The sequence below is a fragment of the Orbicella franksi genome, chromosome 10, assembly GCF_964199315.1.
Source record: "Orbicella franksi chromosome 10, jaOrbFran1.1, whole genome shotgun sequence".
NCBI classification, from domain to species: Eukaryota; Metazoa; Cnidaria; class Anthozoa; order Scleractinia; family Merulinidae; genus Orbicella; species Orbicella franksi.
This window is the reverse complement of record NC_138154.1, coordinates 25,653,398-25,666,157: the sequence shown is the minus strand read 5'-3', so window position 1 is coordinate 25,666,157 and position 12,760 is coordinate 25,653,398. Positions and strand designations below refer to the sequence as shown.

Genomic DNA, 12,760 nt, shown 5'->3' with positions numbered 1-12,760 from the left:
TTCTTTGTTTTACTGGTATTTTATTATATTTTGTTTCTTGGAGTCCCGAATAAAGTTGTCCCGGGAAGGCGAGTTGTCCTTAGGACAGCGTTTACAAGGTAGGTAGGGTTACAATTTTGCGAGTACTTTTAAATTGAATGGGACCATTCGGTAACCCTATTATTGTTGACCACCGGTTGGTTACTATGTACCGAGTTCGGAAGCTGGCCTGCTATTATGCCCCATATATTCTTCATTATGCCGTAACGACAATAAATCCCTTCATTGATCAGTCTGGGGCCTTGGCGAAGGAGGGAGGGGGGTAGGCCGGTTCACACAAACATTCGTGCCTCGCTTATACTTTCACGATCGTGTTGCCCGCGGGGACATTTAACATTTGACAGATTTAACCGCCAATGCGCTTTGTTATGTCTTTGATGTGACGGCAAACGATATTTGCATGTTAACTCCGAGTTCAGTTTTCTGAGCACAGTTTAAAGATCATGGAAAGGTAGATTGATAGATATAATAGTGACTGGTGTAATAGAGCTATGTAAACTGAGGTATATTCATTCTTAGGCTGCCTTTACCGATGCTTTCCATATGCGGTGAAAACACTGAAAACAAGTTACCGCAGAAAAGTTTAATTTAAATAAGTTCAAGGCAATGACCAGCCAGATTGCTGCTCATGCATGAAGCTGGTAATTTGCAATTCTAATACAGCATTTATCTTAGACGTTCTGTGGTGTTTTGCACCAAGTGATATACTTAAGACTGTATTCGACATATTAAGCAATAGTTGAGAGTTTCTCCCAAAATTATTGTATAGGATCCTTGCAACATCTAGTCAGCTGCTTTAACAAAAGTCGCGTTTCCAACATGCGTCGAGCATTGAATACATTACAGGAATAGGAAGGTTCAGCTCCTTCATTGGGCAATGCCGCTCGGTCTGAACTGTATGATATGGGTGCGCAGCCGATGGTAAGTTGGTTACATGTGTTTTAATTCCTAACTGCTACCAGTTGCTACATTGCTATGTACTGACGTGAATTGAAGCTACACGAAGAGAAAAGAAAAGCAATATTTCTGGCGTTGCACTCTGGAGCAATAGGATTTTAATTTTAAAGTATTGTAAAGCGCCATGGACAATTAATGGAAAATGGCGCTATATAAATGTATATTTATTTATTTCTTTCTTTATTTATTTAATAGTTCATTTCTCGCAACTCGCAATAATCACGCGAGTGTGTGCGTGTTTTCTGCGAGTAGCGTCACGAATACCCTGGTAACGCCTCCTTGCCTGGTTCCCAAGCTCTTCCTTTGCTGCAAATTTAATTTTCCATCAAGTTTTTGAAAACGGCCTTGCCATTTTCCTCGGTTGAGCTTCATCTTTCCCAACGGACCAACAGGGTTATCAAACCTGTCAATAACATGGGTTGTTTGGGATCGAAGGAAGACAAGGATTCAAAAGAAGAACCAAACGAAAAACCAACTTTCAGCTGGCAAGTTTCCTCTTGTCTAGATTAATTGCTGCTTACTAGCCACGGACCATCGCCTGTCAAGTCTAACTTTTAAAATACATCCTCTTGTCGTTTAGGGAGAAAAGACAACGCTTAGATCCTAAAGACTACACCATTGGTGATCTGACGGGTGAAACGGTAGCGAAAATGCCCGGAGAAATCAACGGACAACAGTTTATCATTCAAAACAATAAGGTAAGAATATTAAGTTCATTAACAATTTCAACCTCCTACTGTATAGTTTATTTCAGAAAAAGGGCTTTTATGCGAGTCAAACAAAGAGTCTCCGTCTTTTAATATTCACTGGTAAGCTTTCTGCAGTGAAATTAGTAATCGTGTAAAAAAGTTGTAGAAGCAAAGAGCAGTTGATTATCGCTTTTCGGTGCCTCTGTATGCAGCTGGTCATTGACCAGCTGGACCGAGTTGTTCAAAAGCTGGCTAACGTTACATCAAGAATTAAAAGTTACCTAAGACGTTCATTTTTTTGTGTTTAAATTATTTTCTATCATAATTTTGTTTTATCTATCTAATTTTCTTCCATGAAGCCTATTTTTCAAGTTCACCCAAACTGTCACAACTTTTTCTGCGATACGATAGAAGCAGGGTTGGAGAGAGGTATATGAGAGGAGTAGTAAATGGCTAATATGAAGGATTTTGAGAAGCTTGCTTAAAATTGGGTATTTGGGAGTTTCAAAAATGTGAACTCTAAATGTTCTTTTTCCCCTTGAATCATTTTTGAAATATCATTGTTGGAGAAAAAAGTCCTGTCTGATGGAAACTTGTGCATTTTGCAGTCAGGGCAATAGATTGTAATATGTATGGGTTATGGACCAAGTGTGAGTTCAAGATGGCTGGATATTGGCCAAGTTCTTTTTTTGTGTGTGTGTTTATGGGCCGAGACGGAGTCGAGGTCCATAAACTCGCAAAAAAAGAATGAGGCCAATATCCAGCCATCTTGACCGAACAAGCTTGTTATATGGCTTTCGCGGAAATTTTTTTTTGTGGGATATGGCGGGTAGTCTCGAGCAGGCAAGACAGCTCCATCTTGCCCACTCGGGTAGCCAATCACAGTGCAGGATTTGATTCATCTTGCCTGCTCACGGAGCTAGCGATATAATAATGCTAAATAATGCCCAATTGGCAAGCAAATGTTTTTGAGAAAATTTCTGGGGAATTCAAATTATGGATGAAGACTTACTGTAATAGATTAAATTATTGTGATAGTTTAATTTTGAATCAGTTTTAAAATCGTGGTAATATATTTAAGGGGGCTAGGTGATGAGAATTATAGCTTTTGGGCCAGAAGGTTATATAACCTTACAGTTTGTCCAAAGGGCAGGCCAAAAAAATTGTTTTTTTTTTTGCACCCTGTATATCTACATTTTTTTCCTACTTTCCACTTTTAAGAGCTTGCGTTTTGTTTGCAGAACTGCAATATTTTCATTATGGATCATACAGATACTGTAACAATCGATGACTGTATTAACTGCCAGCTGTTCATTGGACCATGTGCTGGGAGGTATGTACTGTAGCCTGTCATGTAGGGAGCAGTGATGACAACAACAGACCATATCATACAGTGTCTTTCCTTTCATCTAGGGTCATACATTTTCAAGTGGAGCTTTTTATACTAACAAATGTACTGGAAAACATTAACTTGGATCACTGGCAACATTAGCAGGATCAAAGCATACCCTTAAAAAAAAAAAGAAATAAAATATAAAAAATAAGAGAAATAAAAAAATTACAGAAGAAGAATGAGCAGTATGACCTTCCAACAGTTTGATGATTCAAAGAGTTTAATATACATCTTTATTTAACATTTTTGATTTATTTGCCACGCAAAAAATATAACTGAAGCTAACTACAGACAGACACTGTATGGATCAAAATAATTTACAGACAAAAACTGGCAAGGAGACAAAGATAATTATAAAGCTTATATAATTATGTGATTTGGCCTGCCCGATAAATATTTTAAAACTTAAGCTTGGTCCTCACTAGCAACGCAAGCATAGGCATAAACATAAGCATAAAAAGCTGATGTGCTAGTGAGGACAGCCACGACATAAGCATAAGCGTAAACATTCTTCTTATGCTTACGCTTATGTTCAGTGAGGGCATGGTTGACATAAGCATGAAGAGCTCGCTGATTGGCTGAAAGTCTTTCACTTATGCTTATGCTTATGCTTATGCTTATGCTTATGCTTATGCTTATGCTAGCAAGTCCTCACTGGACACAATAACGACGTAAACATAAGCATAAGAAGAAGGCAAGGTTTTGATATTCTTATGCTTATGTCGCGGCCGTCCTCACTAGTGCATAAGCTCTTTTTATGCTGATGCTTAAATGCTTGCGTTGCTAGTGAGGACCGAGCTTTAGTGGAATACAAATTAAAAGAGTTGATCTATTAAGTGATAGCCAAGAGTAATAGTAATAGAAGAGTAATAATATTATTATTAGTACTAATTTTCCATAGTCATAAGACAGTATTGAATGTCACTGTAAATAAAATATTTCATAACTGTACATCTTGGTTCAAGCCCTGGAAGGGCTCACTTTGTTGTGTTCTTGGACAAAAGACTACATTGCCTCTTGAAATTTTACCAGTCCAAAGGAGTGAATGATTAATTAGTGCCATGGTTTACCTTGGTATGGACTTGGTGTGACTTCACCTACATGTAGCTCACCTTACTTTTTAAATGCATGAATTCATACTTGCACAGTAGCTGACACTGTTGTAAATTTTTTCTATTAATTTTGTTGCTTTGTTTTATCATTATTCACAGTGTATTTTTTAGAGACTGTCAAGATTGTAAAGTTGTGGTAGCATGTCAACAATTTAGGTGAGTGAATGTACGTCAGTCTGCATACCATATTTTCTCCATTATATGCCAGGTCTCGCAGGTATATTTGAGATTTATTAAATTGTATGTAATGTACAGTAAATCATAAGATATTTGTCTCTTGAAATATTGAATAAAAACTCTATAAACTCCAGGACTGGATAACCAAATGCCAAGTTTGGAAATGCTGGGGTTCACTTGTGAAAATACTGTACATGTATATATGCCTACATGTACAGTTGAAAGCCACTATTTTGAACTCTCAGGGGAAACACAAAATAGTTAAAAAAAATTGAAATTAGTAGTAAATGACTGACAGGCAAATCCAGGGGAAATGGTTTTGAGTTTGAAATAATGGGGATGGAATTTGAACTAAATGAGTTTGAATTAGCAGGGTCTGACTGTAGATAGCTAACTGTCATAGTCTCTAAGAGGCTCTGTCAGATGTGTTTTTATTTAATTTATAATGTTGACTTTCTTACTTATCCTTTTATTAGAACTCGAGACTGCAAGAAAATGGACTTCTTTCTATGCTGTGCTACTCAACCAATCATTGAGTCATCAAGTGCGATGAAGTTTGCCTGTTTTCAATTCTTCTATCCTGAGCTAGAAGGTGAGACACTAATCTTTTGCTCACTTTTGCAGCATTTGGCTACCGTATTGTAGTTGTCTCCAGTACACTAGGGCCATATTTACAGTTTAGTAACAAGCAAACTGAGGCACTTGCCACAGTCACAGTCAAGTTTTTGTTGTCTATCTAGTCATCGTAAACACCCTACGTACCATGGAAGAGAATTTAACAGCCTCAGTCATACTTTTTTCATGGACATTGCCTCCATCATATATTTTTTATCAATTGGACATTGCATCGGTCATATTTTTCTCTTGCTATGGCCTGGTACACTCTGCAAACCTGGAATAAGCTAGTTACAAAAAGTTCATAAATATTACATGGACATGTGTTTGAAACAGGGTACTGTTTAGTGGCTTACACTATCACAATTAACTTAATTCTGACATTTACCTGGTAATTTTGGGCAGTTTTGTATTTTATGCTTGAAATTACCTCTCATCCTGATCGGATCATAGTTAATACAAGTGATATGTACAATCTAACCGTGAAAAGGGCTATTGATTGTCCATGACCTTACAGATGTTTTATATATTACAGGTCAGTTTGAGGCAGCAAAACTAAGTGTTTTTAACAACAACTGGGGTAACATTCATGACTACACACCAGCTGCTGGAGAACGGACCTGGAGTTTATTACCTGAGGTAACTATATATCAGAAGTGACAAATTCACTCATTCATGTACAGACTGTACCTCCACTCACTCACTCATCCTCATCGTTCTGGCTGGGACATAAGACCATCACGACATTACTCAATCTCCACTTTTCGCAGTCCCTGGCGATCTTTTCAGCCTCCGCCCACACCAAGGCAAGCTCTTTGTGGTCTGCTGTCACAGTTCTCCACCAGGTGGTCTTTGGCCTTCCTCTGTGCTGCTTGCCTTGAGGGGACAATTTACCTCCAAATTAATGACTGGTAATCTCCAACTCTAACCAGTACTCCATGGAGGCAAAGTGCCTTTTTTTGTCCTACTACTACCAGTTAAATTCTGGGCTTTGAACATTATACAGTACAATAAGATTTATTAGGTTTCCTGAGAGGATCTTCATACCTCATTTACCAAAAAATATTACCCTTAAAAATTACATTGTACAATTGGTTTAATGAAAATTACTAATAAATGAAAATAAATGTCACTTAAGTTATGAAAAATTGATGCAGAATCAATAACAGTTTATTGGTTTGAATAAAAAATTACTACAGGTGTACATGAAATACACCACAGGTGCATAAACTATTATTAAAGAGACACAGTCAAAAAACTGCTTTTTGAGCCAGTTGCTCAGTCGAGCAGATTTCAAATTCATGCTTGTGGTAGATAAAGGTAGTGCGAGAGTGAATGTAGGACCACTTGAGTTGTGATAATGTAAGCAAGAATTCATCTCAAAAAATATTGTGATTAAAACCAAATTCTCTTCAGTAGAGTTAAAGAAAACATACGAGAAAATTGTGAGTACATGTAAGAAGAATTTACCTGTTGGCGGCTCTTGACATCTCCACAGGCTGCATCTACACATGTTCATGAGTATGTAGATGTACCAGACCAACTGTCTGACAGAAATATTTCAACAAGTGAAACCATGAGCGTTATTCCACTTACACTTGGAACAAGAAGAAAACCGTTTGATGAGGTTAGTACTCAATCAAATGCATGTGCTCACGCACACCATACATGTAGCTTGTGTTTTGTTAGAGTTCGATCAATAGAGTGTGTTTTCAGTGATAATGTAATTCTAAGTGACCAGTTTTTGAATATAATTTGTATATTAAATGGTAATCATAGAGGTAACAGAGACAATTACAATGGTGACAGAATTTAACCGATCAATTAATGCGAGAGAACAAAAAACGTAATAACATAATTGCTTTTACAACCGACTCTGTGATTCGTTTAAAAGACTAGCACCACCTATTCAACCCTCGAGATGCAAAACCAACCCAGTGATGCTCAGGTCACCATTAGCTAAAAATGAAAACGTGAGAGGAATTCTATTCGTAAGCTAAGGCTTTTGTAATTTGTCGTTGCTGTTTGAAACGTTTTTGTGAAGGCGTGTTCAAGTCATTTTTCCTGGTCACATTTTATTCTTCGATCCATTTGGCTGATTCCCTGCCTGTTTGGAATTGCACTGTAGCCAGTGTGAACAGGCTAGTGCGGAATAAGGTGAGCCGATCTTTTTTCGTTACAGATCGCGCTCACTTCTCTCCACTCTTTTTAGAGAGGCTCAGATAACTGGCTAAATGCAAGCGATTGTTAGGGCTCAACAATTTTGGTGTGATTTATGTGCATGACTACAGTCACAGACGTTTGCGTGACTCATTTGCCTTTACTTCAAGGCTGGTCACACAAGTACATGTATTCCTTTGTAGTTACATGTATTCCTATCGCAAGTTTGATTATTTTTATTGTGTTATTTCTTATTTCGTAGTCTTGTCTGGTGGTATTTTTCCATGATAATAACACTAAAGCAAACATCAGGGGATTGCTAGTTGAACAAGAGCATAAGGTATGTTACCATTTAGTTGCCAGTTCGAATTTTTACCTCTTTCCTCATCGAGAATTTAGTTGTGTATCAACTCCAAAGTAGATCTGCAACCTTTTGCACATGGTCTCTCTTCTTTCCGCCCTTAAGAGCGAGAGACCCTGGAAAGGAGGTTGCTTGATCTAGTGAACGAGGCATAAACTGTACGTAATTACGAGACATTGAGTCCGTTTCCTTGTTTTTTTCCTGTGTAAGCCTCGACTTTACAGCAGTTTGAAGCTCAAGTGTGCAAGGCTTTTGAAAAACACTCTAAAAAAGAAGATTGCGGTTAACCAAATTACCAGCCGATAGCTAAGATGATGTATAATCCTTCGTGACATACTCGAAGACATACAACAACGACAAGTATATTCTAATACACTGACTTTATTTGTTTGCCGGATAAAGGAAAGCTGTAGCAGGGGTAGGGGGCAAGGAACCACTGTAAGGCACCTCCCTGATGCGGCTCACGGGTGGGGTGGGAGGGTATTGAAAATGAATGCTGCTAAGCTAAGAACGAGCAGTGAAACGATACAAAGCTAGCGACCTCACGCAAACAAGCGGCGGTATTTTTGACGTGAACTGTGATGACACAGTGCGTTTGATCGCTATCGAATTTGCGATCACAAATTGCCAGCAGTAGTTCCAGACTTCCGCGAAAACGTATACGAACTTCGCAGGGCTGTAAAGTTTTGACACGATGAGAATACAGTTGACAGTGAAGCAGAACTAACCTTACCTGAATACAAAGAAAATGCCCTTAAGGATTATTCTGGACTTTTGCACGCGTCTTTCGTCGTTCTAAACTCCATTGTGCGATTCTAAAGTTAGCTAGCGACGTACCGCAGTCACTTCTCTCACAAATTTTACTTAGTAGCTATTATGATTTTGTTTTCTCTTTATGTCTGTAGAGATCGCAAGTATTAGTCCAAACCAAAGAAGTAACGATGAAACCCGAAGATGTAGCGAGAATATTTGGATCTGAGGACTACAAAATTGCTGCAGACAAAGGTTTGTAATTTTCCTTGGATCGTAAGACCCCCGGGTGAGGCCCCATTAGGGGAGCGGGGGGAGGGTCTAAGTATCCCACATCCCTTTGATTTTGTTTGGCTTAAATATCTCGTATCCCGTTTATTCCAATAGACCAATTTCGATATATTAAAATTCAGCCTAACACAATAGACCTCAGCACGAGGCTCCGGGGAATAAACCCCACAAACTCTGTAGTTATTCCCCAGAGCCTCGCACTGAGGTCTATTGTTTTAGGCTGAATTTTAATATATCGAAATTGGTCTATTGCAAAAATTACTGATTTTGCTACTCGATATCCTGTTTTATCTAATCTAAATATCCCATTTTACCCACAAATATCCTGTATCCCTTTGATTTTTTTTTTTACCCAAATATCCCGTATCCTCAAAACCCCTAATAGAGCCTCGAATGTGGAACAAATGTACGGGCTCAAGGCGCAAGTTACAAATTTGGCTACATACCATGGAGTCTTCGCACACGCTCGCTTAAAACTCGCGCCCTTTATTTGAAGTTTAATATTTGTTGCAGAAATCACCTTCTCAAACTAATTAGTAACTCTTCAAAATCAAGACCGTGACAGTGTCGGGACATCTGCTTTTGATTAGCATAATTTTTTACGATTTTATTTCTTCGTTTTCTCCTTCGTTAAAGTTTCGAGTGAGAAGATATATCAAACACTCAAGACAGTGCTTGACCACTTTACCAAACACCTCGAAGTTCGACAAAACTACTCCGCTGCGTATCGTATTTTCAACTCTCTTCTCGGTGTTTGGAAATGTGGTCAAACACGGTCTTTCATGTTTGATATATTACTTCAAAACTAAAGCTAAGGAGAAAACCGAGAAATAAAATCGTAAAAATCTATGCTAATTAAGATCAGATATCCAAACACCGTCACGGTCATGATTTGCTTTGATGAAACTGATGGTCAACAGCCATTGATGGTTGACCATTGATGGTCAACAACCATCAATCCGTTTCACCATGGAGATCGAGAACAACAACAAGATCGCCTTTCTCGACACGTCAGTTTACAGGGAACCTGATGGCCGCCTTACCACCAGTGTCTACAGGAAACCAACACATACTGATCAGTACCTAGCGTATGATTCACACCACCCTCGTTCAGTAAAGCGCGGTATTGTGAAGTGTCTGTACGACCGGGCTAAACGTCTCGTCACCAAACCATCAGTAATCGCTGGAGAGAAGAAACATCTGTCATCTGTACTTGTTTCTAACGGATATCCCTCCTCTTTTGTACAGAAGATCACAAAGGCACGAACAACCCCAAGAAGAGAGCCTGTCGCGGAATTTAAATCCACCGCCGTTTTACCTTATGTCCAAGGAGTTTCGGAGTCTCTCCGCCGCTGCCTAGAACAACAAGGCATTCGCACCGTCTTTAAGTCCGACACGACACTTCGGTCACACTTAGTGCGACCAAAGGACACCGTCAACCCGGCTAAACAAGATGGTGTTGTCTACAGGATTCCCTGTGAGTGCGGCAAAGTCTACATCGGGGAAACAGGGAGATCTATGCAGGAGAGGATCAAAGAACACGACAGGGATATACGACTCGCCCGAACCCAGACCTCCGCCGTTTCTGAACACACCCACGAGACCGGCCACTATCCTATCTGGAATGAGGTCAAGTTTATTGATCGAGATCCTCACTGGTACACACGTAGGGTCAAGGAAGCTATTCACATAAGACTTCACCCTAACAACATCAACAGGGATAGTGGAATTGAAATTCCTGAAGCATGGTACCCACGATCAAGAAACACAACAACAGGAGAACGGTACAACAGCGGACCACTGAGGGAACAGCTACTCGCCGGAATAATGGAACAATAGGAGGATCGAAATGCACCAATCACAGCCGACCTTTGTGATATAAATGATACCGTGCAATCAGTCGACCTTATCGCCTGAAGAAGACTAGCAGTAAGCAGTCGAAACGTCGCGATCTACATCTCAAGTGACTACATCGTGAGACAAACGATAATGCACTTTACTATTGAGAAGATATATCACACACTCAAGAAGTTTGAAGTTCGAAGTTCGTAGTTCTTCAAAAATATTCCGCTACGCGTTGTATTTTCAATTCCCTTCTTGGTGTTTGGAAATGTGATCAAACCCGGTCTTTCTTGTTTCATATATTACTTGCAATTCAACTTTTAAGAGAAACTTACTAGAGTAACATTTTTTTTTTATAACAGACCGCATGGAGGAACTTTAAGTTTTATACAGATACGCCATGGATAGCGCAGCTTAAAAAAATATAACCTAAACCTTTCAAGTTTGTTGTTCGTCATCTGTCTCAGTCCTCACAGCCACTAATCTTCAAAGGGAAAATAATTATTGATTTTTTATTTAAAAATTTATAAATCGTTGGCTGTGGACCGCAATTCTCTCAGTGTCTGCTGTAAGAATAAGGCTACCCGTTCTCCTTTTCTCGGTTGCTGCTCCTATAGTGTAGTTATTAATTATTTGCAAATCCTCTGAAACTAAAGTAGTAATATATAAGTGAACTTGTCTCTTTTTTTCTCTCCCAGGACCAGTCATCGGCCTGGAGTTTAATGGAAATAACTGCGTACAGAGTACAAACGATGCTGTCAAAGAAGCCTGCCGCAATTCGCTTTCCAACATTTACGTTTCTTCCAGTCCCGAGAAAGCGTCACAAGATATAGATGCCTTTTACAATTTTGTAGATATGTCCATGAACTAGTCGAAGGGAAGATATGTAGCATATTTAATTTCTTTAGGTCGCCTTGCAGTTAGCGTCATCGCGGCCCAACTCAGCACAGTTCTAACAAAGAAACGAAAAGGAAACTGCCGGCAGACGTATATTTTAGGTATAAGTTAGTAGATATTGAGTAATTTATTACCGAGGTTGTAGGTTCAAGTAGCAATCTGAGGCACCATGCCGATATTATATATGACAAGCTTCGCTCTACTTCTGACATTCCTGAAAACTCCTAAATTTGAAACCTTTTCTTCTGAGGCCCCGGAAAACTCCGTGAAAATTCTCTTTTACCACTTTCTCCTGGAAAATTCCTGGACTCTTATAGTTGCACCGGAAGAGCAAATGAAAGATGCCGACAAAACCCTTTCTACAAACGCTTAGTAAAGTCCGATGCTTGAAATAATTTTCCGTGTTCAAGACCTTGGAATTTTTTCCATCATGGGTTGAACCTTTTTTGGGGCTATCGCGTCAGTAGGAAATTTATTAGATTAAATCTTCGAGACCTTTCGTGCTGGAAAAGAACTCGGTATGCGATTAGGGAGGTATGTTTACCTCTTCGCGCTATTATCGTTTTTCGTTGTCGTTTTAATTCGTACCTAACTGATTTTGGCAATGAGAAGCAGTTCTGTTCAAATTTCAGTAAGTTCAGCCTAAAGTTAATTTTTATTTTTCTATTTTTAGAGTCAAACGTGACTTCAAGGACAGTCGCGGAAAGTTTTTTTTTAGTAGTTGTTTTTTGGAATAACAATTTGATAAGAAAATTAATTGCCTGTCGCGTGAAGTTAGGGAAAACATTAGACTAAGAATATTTATAATGTCAAGCAAGTGTTATCCTAGCTATGGGATAACAAGTAACATTTTCGGTTACAATACTGACTTTGTATTGAAAGACGTTACGTGGCAACCTGAAGTAAGTTCTTCAGGTACCATGCTGAAAGGACAGTTGCCCGAGTCCTGGCACTAGTTTTTGATTGGATAAAAATAATCTAGAAATTCGTAAGTGTGCCTGTTGAAGCAACTGTTGACGAGGAAATCGTTGAATATGATTGTTCAACCCAGGAGAACCTTCGCTGCGAGATCTACGGAATCCTTCGAAACAATGTCAGTTTGAGAAATAATGTAAATATTGTACTTGGTGAAATGAAAAGCAAAGACTTTGCCTGAAGATGAATATTTCATTTGACCCCGCGTTTATGTGCAGAATTATCCAGTGCCTTATCAGCGAGGTAAAAATACGAAGTTCTGTTTAACGTGTCACGCAACCTGACGTCACAACGAACGAGGAGAGGAAAGATTGTGTGACGAGCCAAGTGAAGTCTTCATCGTAAGCTGTCACTGAGAACCACAAGCCATTAAAACTAGCAATAATTTATTACACTTCCACGTATCATTAATTACTTTCCATTGAACTAACCGCTGGAAAACAATTTAGGTAACTTCGTGTATTGTAAGGAGAAGTTGTTAAGTCGAGACTCCAGCTGAGAG

At 39.0% G+C, this 12,760-nt stretch overlaps 1 protein-coding gene across 3 annotated transcripts; it reads left to right on the top strand.

Annotated features, from left to right (window-relative positions):
- Positions 1-722: 722 nt before the first annotated feature.
- Positions 723-12,635, top strand: LOC145499367 (protein XRP2-like). 3 transcript variants are annotated; one of them, XM_081478890.1, is made up of 10 exons: positions 723-960; positions 1,577-1,694; positions 2,927-3,018; positions 4,290-4,346; positions 4,844-4,959; positions 5,518-5,621; positions 6,481-6,609; positions 7,405-7,482; positions 8,409-8,508; positions 11,085-12,635. In XM_081478890.1, exons 1-10 carry the CDS (start codon positions 917-919, stop codon positions 11,255-11,257), a joined length of 1,011 nt encoding a protein of 336 aa, XP_081335016.1. In that variant the 5' UTR covers positions 723-916; the 3' UTR covers positions 11,258-12,635. The 3 variants fall into 3 exon arrangements, with proteins under 3 accessions (XP_081335016.1, XP_081335015.1, XP_081335014.1); XM_081478889.1 differs by lacking the exon at positions 723-960 and adding an exon at positions 1,270-1,481; XM_081478888.1 differs by lacking the exon at positions 723-960 and adding an exon at positions 1,270-1,485 and having other exon boundaries at positions 1,581-1,694.
- The last annotated feature ends 125 nt before the right edge of the window (positions 12,636-12,760 follow it).